This window comes from Mustelus asterias, chromosome 9, assembly GCF_964213995.1.
Source record: "Mustelus asterias chromosome 9, sMusAst1.hap1.1, whole genome shotgun sequence".
NCBI lineage: Eukaryota > Metazoa > Chordata > Chondrichthyes > Carcharhiniformes > Triakidae > Mustelus > Mustelus asterias.
In genome coordinates this window covers 11,251,042-11,272,652 of record NC_135809.1, presented here as the reverse complement: position 1 = coordinate 11,272,652, position 21,611 = coordinate 11,251,042, and the positions used below count along the sequence as shown (strand labels likewise).

Genomic DNA, 21,611 nt, shown 5'->3' with positions numbered 1-21,611 from the left:
AATGCATACATCTCCCAAATCCACCATAAATACTTGATGTACCAAAGATTTCCCCAACAAAAATTAACATGTATTTGCACTTTACTCCTATTTCGTTATTGTCAAGTACTAAAAATATTACCCATCCAAAAAGTGTTACCTTACTTCAGTTTTAGTAAAATTCACAACTGGATGATTCCATTAAGGTACCAATTACTGTTCATCTTTAATTGCTCGAAGGGCAGTAACTGGATTTCTTCCTGAACTACAGCAGTCCATATGGTGATGATGCTGCCACATTGACGTGAGGTAGGGAATTCCAGGATATTGACCCAGGGGCAATGAAATAACAGTAACACGTGTCCGAGGCATATCTCAGCTGAGGCTTTGTGGGTTCCAGATGCAATCCAAGGCTACAAATGTACTTAATGCTATTCTTCCTCATGCTCTGGTGGGTCAGGATATTGGTGGATAGGGATGTTCATGACAGAACTGGATGATGGATATGATTCTCTGTATATGATTGTCAGGCTGCTGCAGGTCAAGCCTTGTTTTTTTATTCATTCATGGGATGTGGGCATCACTGGATGGGCCAGCATTTATTGCCCATCCCTAATTGTCCTTGAAGTGAGAGGTTTGCTAGGCCCTTTCAAAGAGCATTTAAGAGTCAACCACATTGCAGTGGATCTGGAGTCACATGTAGGCCAGACCAGTTACAGATGACAGATTTCCTTCCCTAAAGGATATTAGTGAACCAGATGGGTTTTTACAACAATTGGTGATGGTTTCATGGTCAATATTTTTAGTTCCAGATTGTGTATTTAATTCAAATTTCACCATTTACCGTGGTGGGATTCGAACCTGGGTCCCCAAAGCATTATCCTGAGTCTCTGGATTACTAGTCCAACGACAATACCCACTGCGCCACCACCAAGAGGCTCACCAGACTCTAGTGAGAGCCGACTGGGTTTGTTACACTATTGTTTAGACTTTGGAGAAACTATCCTCCAGCTGATTTCAGAAGGTACTGAGTGAACCATGTGCTATGCGACCGGTATTCATTCATGGGACATGGGCGTCACTGGCATTTATTGCCCATCCCTAGTTGCCCTTGGAAAGGTGATGGTGATCATATGCCACCAGTCCATAATTGGCCAGTTTCACAATTTGCCACAGTAGCCCTCTTAAAGAATCAAAACTTCAACAACAATTTATATTTCTACAGCTCCTTCAAAGAACAAAGAAAGGTACAGCACAGGAACCTTCGGTCCTCCAAGACTGCGCAGTTCATGATTCCTGCCTAAACTAAAATTGAGAGTACTTACGGAGTCCATATCCTTCCATTCCCATCCTATTCATGTATTCATCTAGTTGCCCCTTAAATGCCACTAGTGTATAACCTCCACTACAGTAAAACCTCCCAGAAGTTTTACGAAACAAAATTTGACACCTAGTCACATAAAGGAAGTTAATACGACAGATGACCAAAAGCTTGGTCAAAAGGACGGGCTTTAAGGATATTTTCAAAGGAGGAGAGAGTGATAGAGAGGCAGAGCAGTTTACGAAGGGGATTCCCAGAGATGGGACCTTATTAACTGAAAGCACTGCCATTGACAGAACTCCCTCCTCAACAGTATTGCGGGTGGACCGACACCTCCAGGACTGCAGCGGTTCAAGGAAGCAGCTTGCCACCACCTTCTCAAGGGCAACTAGGAATGGGAAATAGACGCTGGTCTAGCCAACGGTGCCCACACCCCATAAATGAATGTAAAAACGAAAATCAGGTCGCGCCAGAGGTGAGCAGAGATCTCATAGGGTTGCACTGCTGGAGGGGATTAGAGATGGGGAGGCGTGAGGCCAGGCAAAGATATGAGGATAATGAGATTTTTTTTTTAATTGCCAAGTTTGTGATCATAGAACCGTGGCCGTTACACTACAAAAACCTACAGGAATGGCATCAAGATCAAATCATGCCATAAATGTTCCTTGTCTGACAGCGGAGGGAGAAATCCAGCACTGAATTCCGTGATTGTGTCAGAGAGCAGCAACATTCTGTTGGGCTGTAGAGTTCGACAATGGGTAGCAAGTGAGTATGCTGCCACCTAGCTTTCAGTCTGCCCTTCTTTCATTATACCCAGAACAAACCAGTTCAAAATAACAACCAGGATGATACCGTGCATTTCAGTCATAACGTAGGGGCCAACACGTTTGCTTGTATGACGTTTCTTTCTCTGGTTAACTGTTAAGTGAACAGATTGCGGCTTTAGTTGAACGAACAGCCAAAGGAACTGGGCCCAAATATATTTTTATCCTGACACACGAGGATAAATGCTTCTATCCTTCCAGGTGGGGAGTTGTGCTGGAATGAAGTACAGATATTGATTGAGAGCTGTAACTTTGCCACGTGGCTCATTGTTGGGAGTGTTAAGTTGACCCATAGTGCAATTTAGGCTGATCAGAGTTTTGTTTCCTGCTGGTCCCATTACATTTACAGAAATTGAATATTCAATTGGATAGTGTTCAAATAGACTATTTCCCAATTCACCCTACCTGCACATCTTTGGACACTAAGGGGCAATTTAGCATGACCAACCCTCCCAATCTCTGGATTGCGGGAGGAAACTGGAACACACGGAGGAAACCCGCGCAGACACGGGGAGAACGTGCAGACTCCACACAGACAGTGACCCAAGCCGGGAATCGAACTTGGGTCATAGAATCACTACGGAGCAGAAGGAGGCCAGTTGGTCCATCGAGTCTCCACCAACTCTCTGACAGAGCGTCTTAACCAAGCCCTATCCCTGTAACCCCACATACGTACCCCAGTAATCCCCCTAACCTACATATCTTGGGACACTAAGGGGCAACTTAGCACGGCCAATGAACCTAACCTGCACATCTTTGGAGTGTGGGAGGAAACCGGAGCACCCAGAGGAAACCCACACAGACATGGGGAGAACGTGCAGACTCCACATAGAAAGTGACCTGAGGCTGGAATCGAACCCGGGTCCCTGGCGCTGTGAGGCAGCAGTGTTAACCACTGTGCCGCTGTGCTCCCCTGACCAGACAATCTGCTGTTTTTGTGATGTTGATTGAGGGATACATATTGATCAGGACACCGGGGAAAACTCCCATGCTCTTCTTCAAAATAATGCCAAGGTATCTCTTGTGTCCACCTGACGGAGCAGACAGGGCTCTGGGTTCAACATCTTATCTGAAACTGAATCAGTGGTAAGAGTGTTACTAATTGAGCCACGCTTGATGCGACATGGTTGCATTAAGTTAATTTTTAAGTTTATTTATTAGTCATATTAGTCACAGGCTTACATTAAAACTGCAATAAAGTTACTGTGAAATTCCCCTAATCGCCACACTACGGCGCCTGTTCGGGTAAAGGCACCTAACTAGCATGTTTTTCAGACTATGGGAGGAAACCGGAGCACCCGGAGGAAACCCACGCACACACGGGGAGAATGTGCAAACTCCACACAGACAGTGACCCAAGCTGGAATCGAACCCGGGTCCCTGGCGTTGTGAGGCAGCAGTGCTAACCACTGTGCTACCGTGCTGCATTGTTATATAGTGCAGTACCTTACGTCCAATGTCCGAAGATTATTCTTGGGAGTGTGTTCATTGCCATCTAGGCAAATAGAGAATCCCTATTTGCAAACAGCATTGTCTCACAGAGAGGAAATGAAATGAATGGTCAAGGGGAGGTGGTGGAGGAGCGGTATTGTCACTGGGCTACTAATCAAGAGACCCAGGGTAATGCTCTGGTGACCCAGGTTTGAATCCCATCACAGCAGATGGTGAAATTTGAATTCAATTAAAAAGAAAATCTGGAATTAAAAGTCTAACCATGACCATGAAATCATTATCAATTGTTGTAAAAACCCATCTGGTTCACTAATATCCCTTCAGGAAAGAAATCTGCCGTCCTTACCTGGTCTGGCCTACATGTGACTCCAGAGCCACAGCAGTGCCCTTAACTGCTCTCTGAAATGGTCTTGCAAGCCACTCTGTTCAAGGGAATTATGGATGGGTAAGAAACCCAGCCAGTGACACACATTTTGTTTTGCAAAAATATACTTTACTCGTTAAATATCTGAAAGAACATTGCAAACATTTCAAAATGGCCACCACACAAAGTCCAATAACATTCAGATTCTCTCCATACATCATGTTGCACTCTTGAGGTGCTTCAGTACAGTCAGAGAAACGTTACCGACATTTCAGAATGGTCATTACAAATGGTGCAAAGGTATTTAAGTTGTCCACTGGATCAAGTTAAATCAGTTTCTGATGGTGGTACTGAATGGAAGAACAAGGCCAGCTAGGATACCGAACAACTCCTTTTTTTCTTTAAATACTGCTGGGACATCCAACAAGGGCGGGCCTTGGCTCGACATCTCTTCCAAATGACAGCACCTCCAACAACACAATGGGCGGCCTCGCTTGACCTGTAATTGGAAAATCCCACCCAAGGTCAATGGACCTTCCCGTTGTCCACCCCTCGCCCGCTCCGATTCCCGTGGTGGGCGGGGTGGTAGAATTCCAGCGAATACTTCCCCGCTGCAATACTGAAGCGACAGCCTGGTTGCTATTCATAAAATAAGTTAACTTGAAACCCGAATGAAAAGAAACTCAATGCAAACTTCCTAAAAGTAACTCAAAAAATTGCAAAATACAAATTTGCATTCCCAGTGCACCATTTTACAAAGCCAGAAAAATGCAATTAACTTTTTAGTCAACTTTTCATGTGATAATGTGTTGTGTGAACCCACTGTATTACTCTCATATTCACTTACCAAGTACTGAAGTCTCTGTCGTTCAGTCTCTGGTGTGAACTCTGAAGACATTGGAATGACTTCGCCATTTTGAACAATAATGGCCCTGAAATGGAACAAATTGGAATATTTATATAAAGTAGGAGAATCTGGAGGACCCAGTGATGTTCGGGAGAAAGCGCAAATGCAAAAACAGATGTAGCTTCCTTAAACTCTCACGATGTGACAAAGAAAACCTAGTTCAGGCTAACTATCATATCATGCGACACGGTGGCACAGTGGTTAGCACTGTCGCCTCACAGTGCCAGGGACCCGGGTTCGATTCCCGGCGTGGGTCACTGTCTGTGCGGAGTCTGCACGTTCTCCCCATGTCTGCGTGGGTTTTCTCTGGGTGATCCGGTTTCCTCCCACAATCCAAGGATGTGCAGGTGGGGTGGATTAGCTAAATTGTCCCTTAGTGTCCCAAGAAATGCAGGTTAGGGGGATTAGTGCGGTAAATATGCGGGCTTTCAGGGATGGGGGGGTGGGCCTGTAAAGTGCTCTGTCGGATAGTCGGTGAAGATTCGATGGTCCAAATGACCTGCTTCTGCACTGTAGGAATTCGATGAACTTATATTTACATTCAAAGAACAAAGAACAATACAGCACAGGAACAGGCCCTTCGGCCCTCCAAGCCCGCGCCGCTCCCCGGTCCAGGATTGAATCCTGAATCCAGGATCCCCGCCCAATTTTCCAGCCAAATTCATTTTATTTATTAGTAACAAGTAGGCTTACATTAACACTGCAATGAAGTTACTGTGAAAATCCACTGGTCACCACACTCCAACGCCAGTTCGGGAACACTGAGGGAGAATTTAGCATGGCCAATGCACCCTAACCAGTATATCTTTCAGACTGTGGGAAGAAACCGGGGCGCCCAGAGGAAACCCGCGCAGACACGGGGAGAATGTGCAGACTCCACACAGACAGTGACCCAAGTAGGGAATAAAACCCGGGTCCCTGCCACTGTGAGGCAGCAGTGCGAACCACTGTGCCATCGTGCAGCCCCATAAGTTCATAAGTTTTATAAACTTGTACGATGAAAGTGGATGCATTGGAAGTGTGGGACTGCATGGCACCATCACATCATCTGACGAGGGAGCAGATTCTTCTGGTCCCTGTGCTTGGACTAGTGAATACAAGAAAATTGGGTGGAGAACAGTGTATATCTGGAAGCCAGGCCACCCAATTTTGTCATCCATTACATCAGAGAGACAGAAAATTGGATGGACTCCTCTTGGAGCTGCTGGCTTCTTTCTGGCTAATTCCCTAGTCTTCAATGCACCTGACTACATCAATAGCTCCGGAGAACACAAACTGCAAAAGTTAACCAATCAACGATTAAAACTTAATTGGGAGTGTGCACTATAGCTGCAATAAGTGCAAAACAGAACATTTTTGCCAATACGCAAGGAACTAAACATACAAGCAACTTGACAGACTCTCCTCTCTGTTAGCAAGGGATGCTCATTTAAATCTTATTATGCAGTCCCTGGCTTCAGATATAGTGTCAGTGTTTCAGACACGGCAGTTTTGATTTTATTGTTTAAGGATCTATTGCCAAAAGAAGCTTCCATTATTATTTACTCCCACTTACCATTACTCACTCCCAACTCTACATAATTCCACTCATGTAATAAATATTCCGCTACAAATTCTCAGTGATACAAGTCAAGTGTTCTCCCACATCCCTGCGGCAATTTCTTAATAAAGAAGTTAAAAGATCTCAGGTGAATGCCAATTAGCTATCTAGTTGAACAGGTTGGGCCTACTTGGGAGTTTAGGAGAATAAGTGATGATCTTATTGAAGTATATACAATCCTGAGGGGACTTCACAGGGTGGACACTGGGAGGAAGTTTCCTCTTGTGGACAAGACTAGAACTGGGGGAAACAGTTTAAAAATAAGTGGGTCCCCCTTTTAAAAAGGAAGGGAGAACTATTTTCTCTCAAGGCGTCATTGGGGTGTGGAATTCTCTTCCCGAGAAAGCAGTGGAGGCTGGATTTCAAAATATTTTCAAGGCAGAGTTAAGTCGATGCTTGACAAAAAAAAGGAATCAAGGGGCGGCATGGTGGCACAGCGGTTAGCACTGTTGCCTCACAGCTCCAGGGACCCGGGTTCAATTCCCGGATTGGGTCACTGTCTGTGTGGAGTTTGCACATTCTTCCTGTGTCTGTGTGGGTTTCCTCTGGGTGCTCCGGTTTCCTCCCACAGTGCAAAGATGTGTGGGATAGGTGCATTGGCCATTCTAAATTTCCCCTTAGTGTCATGGGATGCATAGGTTAGAGGGATTAGCGGAGTAAATATGTGGGGTTACGGGGCTAGGATGCAGACTCAATGGGCCGAATGGCCTCCTTCTGTACTGTAGGGTTTCTAAGTGAATTCCAAGGTAATGGGGGGCAGTCAGGAAAGTGGAGTTGAGGGGCAGGATTTTCCCGTCCCGCCTGCCATGGGAATTGTAGCGGGCCATGCAAAGGTCCCTTGATCTCGGGCGGAATTTTGGGGAGTAAGCACAGCTGGAAAATCCCGCCCGAGATCTCAACCAGACCAGCCATGATCTTACTTAATTGCGGAGCAGTTTTGACCAAGATACAAACATATGAATGAGGGGATGCAGTAGGCCACTCAGCCCATCAATCCTGCTCCACCATTCAGTAGAATCATGACTGAACTCAAGAGCCAAATGACCTGTGCTTGCTCCTAATTCCTATGTTCCCTTGTTCACAGATAAACCAACATGTTCTGGCAATTGGCTACCCAACACTTCTTTGGTCTTTGCAAGCATCTTGAACATTTTAATGGCATCACATTCAAATTCAGGATATATATTTCACCCATTCTGGTAGGCCAAGACACTTTAAAGGGCTTTAATATTCTCAGGAATAGTCACTTTAACAGGCTTTCAAATAGAATTGTAAATGAGGCAGTTAAACACGACCACACAATTAGCAACACTAGTCAGTTTTTGAATGATTTAACTTCTAAACTGCATTCCAAGGGTTCAAATCGCAAGGCCTCCCTGGAGAGTCACTGAATTGCCTTTTCATAATCTTCTGTCTCTGGAATACGGCCTCCAAAAACTCTCCAGTATAAATCATTCCTTAAGCAAATAATTCATCTATGTGTAATATTAATTTAGCATTAAAATATGGGGGTGGGGGTACAGTGCTGTAATATACATCGAGGCACTCAGCACACACAAATATAGAGTCCTCATTATGGAGTGCAAACGAGAGCTTTTCACAATCCCCTCTTGTCTACAGAGTCACAATTCATGACTGGAACATATAATAAAGTCAGAAATTGACATCTCAACTCATGGAATCCATCTCAGCAACGGATTAATTAGATTTATTGAACTTCTGCACTCAGCGGCGGTAATGTTGACTTTTGGGAAAGTGTAAACCGGGCATTAGCGAGTCAAATGGAAACAAAAAAATAAAAATCGGGGAGACAGAGGGATTTTCACAATAACTTCATTGCAGTGTTAATGTAAGCATGCTTATGACGCTAATAAAAAAAACACGTTAAATGGGCTGCCAAATCATCCAGTTTACACCGTCACAAAATATCACAATTACAAATCTGCAAATGTGTATAAAAAATTTATTTATTAGTCACAAGTAGGCTTACATTAATACCACAATGAAGTCACTGTGAAAATCCCCTAATCCAGCGAATGTTCGGGTACACTGAGGGACAATTTAGCACGGCCAATGCACCTAATCAGCACGTCTTTCCGACTGTGGGAGGAAACCGGAGCACCCCACGCAGACATGGGGAGAACGTGCAGACTCTGTGAGGCCCCAGTGTTAACCACTGTGCCAAATTCAGCCTGGTAAATAAAAGTTTCAGGAAAAGTGATATACACCTCAAGAGGGCAATTATAATTCTCCGCTGGGGGCATTTATGGCTGCAATGCATCAGCCAACTTGAACGTGGATAATTAAAACAGCATCACTAAATATGAAATATTTTCAACTTTCTCTTCGTCTTGTCTTGAGCTCAGCTAAAATACAATCTCCACCATTTAGAGGTTTCACTGATGCCATTGCTTTTTCTTTCCTTTGCTAACTGCATGGAGGGAAAAATACAAAGAATGCCAACTGACCAAGTTTTAAAAGGGTAATTTTAACCCAACTCATCCAACGGGAAAACCATTGTTGAATGTTGGTTTTTATACTCAGGTTGACATTATCTCTATTGATGCTCAATGTTGGCATCAAATCCTATCAGCTTCCCGACGGGCAGTCAGGTTAAAATTGCACCCACACTATTTTGTCTGTTTGAGACTAGATGAGATCGCACTGCTTGACAATGAGTGAGCAACACCGTCTTTGCCACAAAACCTCTGTGTCACATTTACCGTTGAAGGTGAGAGAGACAAAGCTTGCAAAATTGGTCCTACCTGCTGTCCCCAGCATTTGCTACATAGAACTTGCCCATTAGAAACACCACGGCCAAGGAGGTGCAGCCACCCGAGATATTGTAATTGCTTCTCTCTCGTTCGATTTGCATGTCCTGCAGACGGCAGCAGCCAGGAGACACAAAGGAGATCATACTGTTAATCAGGCGGCACTTACTGTGGCAAGCTCCAAGTCTTCATCAGCCTGCGCCTCAACTTTTCTTTACCCTTCCATGAAAACGTGATCACGATTCGCAACTGTGAAGAAACAGTCTCAATCCTCTGGCAACTTTGGAATTCAACTATTGCAAATACATCACAGGCAGAAAATGATAACATTGTACACAAGGCAGCCTCAAGCAAGAGAAAAGATAGCTAACCTTTTGGGGAATTTGTCAGATTTCCCCCCCCCATGCTTCTGGAGGCAGTCCATTGTGGATTTAAAATCATAGAATCCTACAGTGCAGAAGGAGGCCATTTGGCCCATCGAGTCTGCACCGACCACAATCCCACCCAGCCCCTATCCTCATAACCGTAGCTAGTCCCCTTGACACTAAGGGGCAATTTAGCATGGCCAATCCACCCAACCCGCACATCTTTGGACTGTGGGAAGAAACTGGAACACCCGGAGGAAACCCACGCAGACACGGGGAGAATGTGCAAACTCCAAACAGACGGTGACCCAAGGGTCCCTGGCGCTGTGAGGTAGAAGTGCTAACCACTGGCACAGTGAAACAAGCTGAAGTGAAACTACTAATTTTTTCATAAAATTATTCCGCACTGAAAGGAGGCCATTCAGGCCACCATGCCTGTGCTAGTTCTTGGAAAGATCCAGCCAATTAATCCCACTCCGCTTGTCATTCTCCAGCCCTGCCAATTGTTCCTTCTCTAGTACATGTCTAACTCCCTTTTGAAAGTTACTGTTGAATTTGATTCCATCATCCTTTCAGCCAGTGCATTCCAGATCACCATAACTTCCATCATATCCTTTCATCTATTACCTTACATCATATTCTTATGTTACCAAACGTTCTGCCAGTGAAAGCAGCTTTCCTTATTTACCAAGCTAAAAGCAAAATACTGCAGATGCGGAAATCTGAAACAAAAACTGAAAATGACGGAAAATCTCAGCGAGTCTGACAGCATCCGTGGGGTGAGAATAGAGCCAAAGTTTCGAGTCTGGATGACCCTTCGTCAGAGCTGGGGAATTTATCAGATAACCTGCTCTGACAAAGGGTCATTCAGACTCGAAACATTGGCTCTATTCTCTCCCCACAGATGCTGTCAGCCGTGCTGAGATTTTCCAGTCTTTTCTGTTTTTGTTTCCTTATTTACTCTACCTAAACCCCTCATAATCATCAGCACTTCAATCAGTCTTCTCTTAAACCTCTCTGCTCTAAGGAGAACAATCCCAATTTATCTCGTCTCCCCACAGAACTAAAATCCCTTGTCCCTCGTATATAATCATATGAAGGGCAATGGAAATCTAAACATCTCTGCAATAAGCTTTTTTTTTATTATTCATTCATGGGATGTGAGCGTTACTGTCAAGGCCAGTATTTATTGCCCATTTCCAATTGCCCTTAAGCAGATTTAGGGGATCCATCTTCTTGACCCACTGCAATCTATGTGGTGCAGAGTTCCAGAATTTTGACCCAGCAACAATGAAGGAATGGTGATCAATTTCCAAGATGGGATGGGTTTTGACCAGGTAGTTTTAAAAAAAAACTCATTTATGGGACATGGGCGTCGCTGGCTGGGCCAGCATTTATTGCCCATCCTGAGTTGCCCGAGGGCATTTGAGAATCAACCACAGGCTCTGAAGTCTCATGTAGGCCAGGCCAGGTAAGGACAGCAGATTTCCTTCCCGAAAGGACATTAGTGAACCAGATGGGTTTTTCCAACAATCGACAATAGTTTTATGGTCATCAGTGGATTCTTAATTCTAGATTTTTTAAAATATTGAATTCAGATTCCACCATCTGCCGTGGTGGGATTCGAACCCAGGTCCCCATAATATTAGCTGAGTTTCTGGACTAATAGTCTCGCGATAATACCACTCGGCCATCGCCTCCCCTATCTGTTTTGGGAGGTGCCGTCGAAGGAGCCTTGGCGAGTTGCTGCAGTGCACCTTGGGAGGTGGTACACATTGCTGCCATTGTGCGTCGTTGATGGAGGGAGTGACTGATTAGCATGGTGGATGGGTACTGAACGGGGGGGGGGGGGGTGCTGCTTTGTTCTGGATGGTGTGGAGCTTCTTGTTAGATGAGCTGCATTCATCCAGGCTCATCAGGCACAGCTGAGGATGGCCAATGGAAAATTTCAAAACCAAGACTGATAAGATTTTTCTTCGGCAAAAGGTGTTATGGTTACGAATCCAAGATGGACAGATGAAGTTAAGAGAAGTGTCATTATCTAACTGATGAGCTGTATTGCTTTTCTCCTCTATCCATGTACCATTCTAGTAACTCTCCCTGCACCCTCTCCAAGGCCTTGACATCTCTCTTGCACACAATACTGTCTCACAAGTAACTCGTGCCGATATGCTTCAGGGTTTAGAAGAAAGGAAGGGGTTCTATTTGAAACGTACAAGATGCTGAAGGGGTTTGACGGGTAAGGCACTGAGAGGCTGATTCTCCTGGCTAAGGAATCTGGAACAAGGGGGCACAGCCTAAGGACAAAGAGGGCCAATCATTTGGGACTGAGATGAGAAGAAACTTATTCACTTCGATGGTTGTGGATGCTCTGCGGTTGAGTATATTAAAGACTGAAGTAGATATATTTTTGATCTCTTCAGGGAATCAAGGAATATAAAGAGTGGGCAGGAAAGTGGAAGAGAGGAAGAAGATTAGCTCTGATTGGATTGAATGGCGGGGCTGGCTCGAGGGACTGAATTCCCATTTCATATACGTTCAATTAGACCATGGCTGATCTGTCCTTAATTCCATTTACCCACCTTTGCTTGTCTGTTTTGCATCGATAAAAGGGTCAGGAGAGTTTAGCTTCAGAGAGGAAAGCTTTAATTATGCTTGGTTTACCCTCTCTGACTGAATGAGCTGAGACCCCACAGCTATAGAATTAGCGTTGCTAAATAACAGGATTACTAATACATAGATGTTTAATTACGCAATGCAAAGTTAAGGAAATTGGTTCAAATGACAAGACCTGAAACTACTCTTGTGGAGGGTAAAAGTATCAAGTTGCAGTTTAGCAATTGAAATCACACAATACACGAAAGGTCATTCATTTGATTGCGCCAGTCACGGCAGCGTGTGTAATTTTAGACAGTTCATTAAATTCCTTGCAAATTATTTGCGACCTCCTTCAATGGTTCTGGTGTTGCAAGGATCTTTCCCTCGAATCTAGAAATACTGGGTAGAACTCAATGAGCTGCACTGGCAGAATCTTTGAAAGTTAAGTTGACAGCGCTATCTTGTATTGGTGCCACTTTCTGACACTCAAATCCTCTTTGAGGATTGGGAATATTTTAATCTGATCGGACCTTTGCCAATTGGACGCACAGGAAAGAGAAAGGAGCTTTCATGGGCATATTGCCATAATCGCACATTTTTCAGAAACCTTTCCAAAGTGCTTCATAAACAAGGAATCGCTTTGAAAGACACTGATTTTCTTTTAAAGGTGCCCACGACAAACAGCATAATGGTGGCACAATGGTTAGAACTGCTGCCTCACAGCGCCAGGGACCCAGGTTCAATTACCAGCTTGGGTCACTGTCTGTGTGGAGTTTGCACATTCTCCCCGTGTCTGCATGGGTTTCCTCCGGGTGCTCTGGTTTCCTCCCACAGTCCAAAGATGTGCGGGTTAAGTGGATTGGCCATGCTAAATTGCCCCTTAAATGTCAGGGGGAGTAGTTAGGGTAGATGAGTTGTTCCACCAAAAGAAAGCAGCAGGAATTAAATTATATTTTCCCAGATGATAAAAGGTTTTAAGAGAATGTTACATGCCAAGTCAATTGGATTGGTTGACTGATTGGGAACAAGTTCGCGTGGTTCTCAAAGAGCCTATCACTTACAAGGAGGCGATGGCTTAGTGGTATTATCGCTAGACTATTAATCCAGAAACAAATTCTGACAATTGACAATGGTTCCATGATCATCAGTAGATTCTTAATTCCAGATTTTAAAAATTATTGAATTCAAATTTCACCATCTGCCTTGGCGGGATTTGAACCCAGATCCCCAGGGGTAGGGCCTGGGTGGGATTGTGGTCGGTGCAGACTCGATGGGCTAAATGGCCTCCTTCTGCACTGTAGGGATTCTATGATTCTAGCAAAAGGAATTTTTGATCCATTCAAATAGCCTCACACAAAATTATATCGAGGGAGATCACTTGTCCACCAGGCCTGTACTGATACCCGAGTTCTTCAAATTGAACTTCTTTTCACCTCAGTTCCTCTCTGCTCCCTTTCATATTCCCGTTTTAAAATGACTATCCAATTCCCTTTGAACTGTTCCAGTTCCAGTTTCTGCCTCAGTGGCCACTCGCAGTTGAAATATTCCGTTTTCAAAAAATTTCTTCCAATTTCCATTGCACCGCACAAACTCTTCAAGTTTTTCTTTTCTGTTCGTGGGAGATGGGCGTTGCTGACTGGGCCAGCATTTATTGCCCATCCTTAGTTGCTCTTCACAATGAGAGTCAACCATGTTGCTGTGGCTCTGGAGCCACATGTAGGTCAGACCAGGTAAGGACAGCAGATTTCCTTCCCTAAAGGACGTTAGTGAATCAGATGGGTTTTTCTGACAATCGACAATGGTTTCATAATCATCAGTAGATTCTTAATTCCAGATTTTTAAAAAAATTATTGAATTCAAATTCCACCATCTGCCTTGGCAGGATTCGAACCCAGGTCCTCAGAACATTAGCTGAGCTTCTGGGTTAATAGTCTAGCGATAATGCCACTAGGCCATCGCCTCCTTGAGAACCATCGCCTCTTTGAGAACCACGCAAGCTTGTTCCCAATCAGTCAACCAATCCAAGTGACTTTGCATGTGACATTCTCTTAAAACCTTTTATCATTAGGGAAAATATGATTTCATCCCTGCTACTTTCTTTTAGTGGAACAACTCATTTCTGGTCAAGTCATTCTTCGTGAATATCGACTCTCACCAACTTTTACAGATGCACCATAGAAAGTATTCTTTCTGGTTGTATCACAGCTTGGTGTGGCTCCTGCTCGGCCCAAGACTTCCACAAACTACAAAAACTACAAAAGTGAATGTAGCCCAATCCATCACGCAAACCAGTCTCCCACCATTTGACTCTGTCTACACTTCCCGCTGCCTCAGCAAAGCAGCTAGATTATTAAGCAGCTAATTAAGGAACCCATCCATCCCAGATGTACTCTCTTCCACTTCTTCCCTCGCGAAAAAGATACTAAAGTCTGAGGTCTTTTGAGGTCAGAAGCTTTTTCCCAGGGTGGAAGAGTCAATTACTAGACGGCACAAGTTTAAGGTGTGCCAGCCAAGGTTTAAAGGAGATGTACGAGGCAGATTTTTTACACAGAGAGTAATGGGTGCCTGGAACTCGTTGCCGGGGGAGGTGGTGAAAGCGGATACGGTAGTGACTTTTAAGGGGCATCTCGACAAATACATGAATAGGATGGGAATAGAGGGATATGGTCCCCGGAAGGGTAGGGGGTTTTAGTTAAGTCAGGCAGTATGGTCAGTGCAGACTTGGAGGGCCGAAGGGCCTGTTCCTGTGCTGTAATTTTCTTTGTCATGTACCAACTGACTCAGGAACAGCTTCTTCCCTGCAAGACTTTTGAATGGACCTACCTTGCATTAAGTTGATCTTTCCCTACACCCTAGCTATGACTGTAACACTACATTCTGCACTTTCTCATTTCCTTCTCTATGAACGGTATGCTTTGTATAGTGCACAAAAAACAATACTTTTCACTGTATGCTAATACATGTGACAAAAATAAATCAAATCAAATCAGTCTATTTCTGGTATGTATTGCAGCTGTACTCTTCTGATATCCATGCCTCTCTTACTCAAATGGAATGTTAGAATGCATACAATACTCCAACATAAATAAAAGCAAATTACTGCGGATGCTGGAATCTGAAACCAAAAGAGAAAATGCTGGAAAATCTCAGCAGGTCTGGCAGCATCTGTCAGGAGAGAAAAGAGCTGACATTTCGAGTCCAGATGACCCTTTATCAAATATTTCAACTGTGGCCCAGCCAAGTATTAATTCAATGTTAATTCCTTTGGTATAAAATCAAAGACCCAATGTGTGATTTGATTTTTAACGGCCTTTTCCAACTGCATTTCCAAATTTAAAAGATTAGTGGGCTGCATAGTGGGGGTGGGCACGGTGTGTGCACAGCTCTACCTTCCCAGAAGCTATGTCAGCTACAATGTGCTGAGGGCGGCCTATGTTGCCTCACAGTGGGACTTCTCCCCCTCACTGGGGAGGAACATCCCACCATTGGGAGCCAGTGACCAATCCGACTGGCCAGTAGCTCCAGCAGACTCAGCAGCAGCAAGATCTCATTAGCCGGCACCACTGGGACTGCAACCAGCCTCAAGAAGATGCCCGTCTGAGTACTGGAGAAAGGCAAACCCCAGGTGTTGGGCAGTGAGGGTTTGGCCAGCTGAGGGGAGAAGGTGGGAGGGGAAAGGGAGGCCCTATCTTAGGCCAATGCACAGAGGGCACCCTCCCTTCTCCCCACCCCCAAAGATATGACCACTGGTTTCTCATGCCCTTTTAAATGTGACACCAAACCTTGCAAGTAGACATTAGGGCAGATCAAACAGTTGGTCCTCAGGGTCAGTTTTAAGGAGCATCTTAAAATGAGATGGAGGCAGTCGGAGAGGTTTAGGGATGGAATTTTGGAGCATAGCGCCTAGGCCGTTGAAAATATGGCCACCAATAGTGGAGTGATGAAGAGCAGGGTTGGTGCAGATATCTGAGCAGTCTTAGGAAAACAACGGCAGTTTAAGAGATTTATATTTGTCTTGGTAATCATTAGAAATAAGGTATAGCTTTAATTTAATGTTTCGATGTCTGGAAGAGTAAAACCTATAGTTAGATTCATGTTGGACTAAGGTGTGTGGGGGTTGGTTTCGATTCCAGATCGGGCCGCCCTTTTCAGATGGCGCCCTGATCTCTGTGGAGCCGGCCATCCCACCTCTATCAGGCTCCACTCCGCCAGAGTGACATCGCAAACCACGCCCCAGATTCTCCATGCACTGAGGGCCAGAAAATCTGGATGTCCTCTAGTTTTAGACTCCCCTATCTTTGGGAAAAGATATTGACTATCTAGCTGATCTATGCACCTCATTATTTTATTGACCTCTATAAGATCACCCCTAAGCCTCCTATGCTCCAGGGATAAAAGTCCCAGTCTATCCAGTCTCTCCTTATAACTCAAGCCATCAAGTCCCGGTAACATCCTAGTAAATCTTTTCTGCACTCTTTCGAGTTTAATAATAAGTTTTTGTTTCCTTTCCAGTGGGTTTAAGGCTCAATTTTCTGTTTTGCTGCAGTTAGAGTTGAGTTTTGGAAGGAATAGCAAGCTAAGTCTCTCTCTCTCTCTCTGCTTTTGGAAATTCTGCTGGTTAGCTGAGAGCAAGGTCTTGCCTTTCTGAAGGGGGGAAATCAGCTGTTGGTGGCTTGCCTAGGGTCCCTGGTGTTTTGGGAAGCTGTTCTGACTTCAAACCGTTCTGGGTCTACCCAGAGAACTGCAGACTTCATCCAAAGGACTCAAGTCCAGTATCACATGAGCATTAGTCTTTACTGTGTTAAACCTGTGAAAAGCATATTTTTTTACGGGATTGGTTTGATTGGAACAAACCAAAAGGAATATACATTATAATGGTTGCTTTGTATCTTGTTGGTAATTGATACAAATTCTTGCTAATTTTCTTACTATACATGTTAACTATATTCTTAAATAAACTTTGTTTGATAAAAGCTCCCTAGTGGGTCATTTGAATCATACATATCATGCTTATTCTAGCCAAATTCAAGACGCAAAACTTATGATCCAGGCAGGCTCCATAAAACATTTTGGGGTTTCTGACCTGAACCATAACCTTCCATCCATGGGGTCTGCTTTAATCTCATCTATTGTTCCGTTGAATCTCTTCCGCAGTTGTCATGCATTGAGTAATCTGGAAGTCTGGGGTTTCCTGCCTCAGTTGAAGAAATTCATTGGTATCTCCTTTTGAGCAACATGGCTGCACACAGGATGTAATTTGTAAGAAGGGAGAGAGAGAACGAGAGTGAACTTGTGTGCATGAGGGAAAAGGAGAGCGTGCAAGAGAATGCGAGCAAGAGAAAATAGACAACATAGAACAGGTCAATCCAGCCAAACAGTTCTCATAATTAATGTTTCACAAAGGACAGTGGCGGTAACGCAAGGAAGTTATTTACAGAGTGTTTCTAGGTGACAATAGTGTTATGTTACTGTCAAGGTGTGGGTGTGGGTATTTTACACAAGGAAACTTAATCTCATTCAAGACTGGATGGCAAATGATCAACAACAGAATCATTTTTTGCACTGGCAACCTTCTGTCTCGTAAGATGATGATTTACGCTATGGTGGTCAACAGGGTTTTAAGCATTGCCTGGTGGGCTGAGGAGCTCTCAGGTGGTCCCTGCTGCTGAGGAAGATAGTGGGGCTGAGAAGGTGCCCGATTCACTGACCTCTGCCTTCGCTTCTTGGCCAGCTGACATTTTTGTTCCTCTTCTGACTTTTTGGTAACCGCCGGAATTGATGTGGGCGATAACTATTCTCACGGGAACCGATATTCCCACCATCAGAGCCAACCCGTAGCACCTATTCAATCGAGTTGGGCTCATCACTCGTAACAGTGGTTAGCATCACTGCCTCACAGCGCCAGGGACCCAGGTTCAATTCCGGCCTTGGGTCACTGTCTGTGTGGAGTCTGCACGTTCTCCCCGTGTCTGCGTGGGTTTCCTCTGGGTGCTCCGGTTTCCTCCCACAGTCCAAAGATGTGCAGGTTAGGTTGATTGGCCATGCTAAATTGACTCTTCGTGTCAGGGAGATTAGCAGGGTAAATATGTGAGGTTACGGGAAAAGGGCCTGGGTGGGATTGTGGTTGGTGCAGACTCGATGGGCCAAATGGCCTCCTTCTGCACTGTAGGATTCTATGATTCTATGTAACTGCTGTCCCCTACATTCTTCTGTGAATGTGGGGATCAACCTCCCCGCCCTCTCTGCTAGGATTCAAAGAAATGCAAAGCACTCCCTTTGACATTGGCTCGCTGGGAGGAATTTTCGGTAAGATGACATGTTTAGACATGAGGCTATTGTTGGACTCCACTCCAGATTTTGTTTCTGGGTTTACTTTCCTTCGCTCTCAACCTTCCTGATGTATCCGCAATAAGAAGTCTCACAACACTAGGTTAAAGTCCACCAGGTTTATTTGGAATCACAAGCTTTCAGAGCGCTGCTCCGACGTTAGGTGAGTGGAGGTAGGTTCACAAACATGGCATATACAGGCAAAGGACAAATTGCAAGGTAATCATAGATTGGAATGTGAAGAATGGTTGGAATGTGAGTCTTTACAACTGATCAAGCCTTTACAGGTACAGACAGTGTGCGTGGAGAGAGGGATAATCACAGGTTAAAGAGGTGTGAATTGTCTCAAGCCAGGACAGTTAGTAGGATTTTGCAAACCCAGGTAGTATGGTGGGGGTAACACGTATTGTGACATGAACCCAAGATCCCGGTTGAGGCTGTCTTCATGCGTGCGGAACTGCGTGATTCCAAACAAACCTGTTGTACTTTAACCTGGTGTTGTGAGACTTTTTACTGAGCCCACCCCATTCCAACGCTGGCATCTCCACACGATGTATCCACCAGGAATGGAGTTACTTGCCCAAAGCTGAGAATTTGGTTCACGAGTGCCGGCGTGTGGCATTGTGTCAGGGGGCCTCCACACTGCATGGCTGAGGGCTCCAAATCCCTCTGAAGCTTTACCTGACACCACAGGGGATCCGGTTCCCAGGAGTCACCACAAGGAGGTACAGCTTAGGACTTGAGCTGGGGAAGATGTGTGCTGACGGGGAGACTGACACACTTGGCTCTCTCTTTCACATTGCTGCTAGCCAGCTGAATAAGGCTGAAAATGAGAAACCAGCTAGCGCACAAAAAGGGGAAGCATGTTTTACCCACACAGTGGACCCGTCACCCAGCCTGTTGGGACACGCAGTCAGGAGTGGAGAACCCGTGAGAAAATGTAAGGTCAAAGGGGTGGCCGTTAACTTGGGTAGAAAGCTTAGATAGTGGGGGAGGGGTAGGGAGGTCAAGGGTTGCAATGAATTCAGACAAGAGAGGCAAGTCAGATATAGCATTTGAAAGTATTGAAAATTAAGTGTTGTTCAGTGCACAGTTTGAGGGGGAGAAGGAAGTATGAAAACTCAGGGGAAAAACTCCAAGTGAGGAGCTTTGGGGTGTGGGATGGCGTTGGTGTGGTGGGAGAATGGTCTCCATTGCAGATTTTTAAAGGAGAAACAACATGCCTGTAACAAGACGAGTTGTTGAAAGGAGGAGAAGGTGCCGGGGAACAGGAGAGCCCGGTAGATTTGGTGAGGCTCACACTGCCCTGTAAAAATTTTGCTTGGACAAATGGTGGAAAGCTTCAGTGAGGGGACAAGGCATCGCCATCCAGGTTAGGGTCACAGGCAAAACGTCAAATAATAATCCACAGTAAGATCATTGAGTCCTGTCCTGTATTGGAAATGCGCTCCTGGGAGATAGATACTCCAAAAGTTAAGGTAGCTTCGTCGAGGGCTGGGCAAGCGAGCAGGATGAGAGACTCTGTCGCACTTTCAGTGTCTGATGATGAAAACAGAAATGAGGTTCGTCTGAGGAATTCTCTTTGCCAGAAAGCGGTGGAAGCTGGGTCATTGAATATATTCAAAGGTTGAATGGATAGATTTTTGATTGACAAGGTGGGAGTCAAGGGTTATGGGAGGAGGGGGCGGGGCAGACCGCAAAGTGGAGTGGAGGCCATGATCAGTTCAGCCACGATTGGCAGAACAGGATCAAAGCGGCCGAATGGCCTACTCAGCTGTTCCTAATTCTTGCGCCCTTGGATCATGGGGTTTGTAATTCTGGGATGCAGAAGGCGATGGGAGGGGGGCACTCACTAGCACATCGAGACAAAATGGCCGAAGAATTCCGGCCTTTCACGCCACCAGGATTCTCTGGTGGCGTATTTCTGCCGCAGTTTTCCCAGCAGCATTGGGTGGCTTCAACGGGAGTTCCCATTGACAGCGGCAGGAACAGAAGATCCCGCTGTCCACCAACGCTGAGAAAAACACCGAGGGGGAGGCCAGAGAATTCCCCCCAAATTCAGGACTTCCAACGTCACCAGAGGCTGCTCATGTCAATACACACTCAACCGACAATTTAAAAAGTGTATAATTTAAAATCTTAAGATGCGAAAGACTTTGCGTCCTGCTCATTCTATGAATATAGAAAGGACTGCCCCAGGTATCAATACCAATTCTCCACGTCTTGCCAAATGTCATCACTGGAGTGGGATGGGAGACACATCTATCTAGGCCCCAGTTGGTAATGAGCAATTTATTACCTGCAAGGTCACAAGAGACTCCAGCTAGTTCTGATTGCACTGTAGAGCAATGCTCGAAGCAACAAGATGGGGCTTGAAATGGGCTTCCTGAAAATGAATCCTTCCCTCAAAACTGTTAACTCAAGCGGGAACAAAAATTAGTGGAAATTTACATTTTAAGTCTCGGCTTTCAATCTCGTTTTCACTCCAGGTTTTATTTTTTTGGTGAAAATCAGAGCACTGTCGACTCTGAAAATCTAAAACATAAACCCCTGGATGCTGGAAATGTTCAGCAGGTCAGGCAGCAATGCGGAATATTTCTCGCATCTTTCTGTTCACGTATTGTATTTTAAATAAACAAATGATCCATCCATTTGCTAGGTGGCCTCCACTGTGGGCGGCACGGTGGCACAGTGGTTAGCACTGCTGCCTCACAGCGCCAGGGACCCAGGTTCGATTCCCGGCTTGGGTCATAGAAGAATCATAGAAGCCCTACAGTGCAGAAAGAGGCCATTTGGCCCATCGGGTCTGCACCAACCATAATCCCACCCCAGCCCGACCCCCTTATCCCTACATATTTACCCACTAATCCCTCTAACCTACGCATCTCAGGACACTAAGGGGCAATTTTAGCATGGCCAATCAACCTAACCCGCACATCTTTGGACTGTGGGAGGAAACCGGAGCACCTGGAGGAAACCCACGCAGACACGAGGAGAATGTGCAAACTCCACAGACAGTGACCCAAGCCGGGAATCGAACCCAGGTCCCTGGAGCTGTGAGGCAGCAGTGCTAACCACTGTGCTACCGTGCCGTCACTGTCTT

At 45.2% G+C, this 21,611-nt stretch overlaps 1 protein-coding gene across 1 annotated transcript in view; it reads right to left on the bottom strand.

The window, feature by feature from the left end:
• Nucleotides 1-21,611, bottom strand: part of LOC144498494 (protein phosphatase 1H-like) — a 65,306-nt gene that overhangs the window by 31,865 nt on the left and 11,830 nt on the right. The window contains exons 3-4 of the mRNA XM_078219691.1: nucleotides 9,213-9,325; nucleotides 4,788-4,872 (exon numbers count right to left, since the gene is read on the bottom strand). Coding sequence (XP_078075817.1) covers nucleotides 4,788-4,872; nucleotides 9,213-9,325 — 198 coding nt within the window. The remainder of the gene's footprint in view (nucleotides 1-4,787; nucleotides 4,873-9,212; nucleotides 9,326-21,611) is intronic.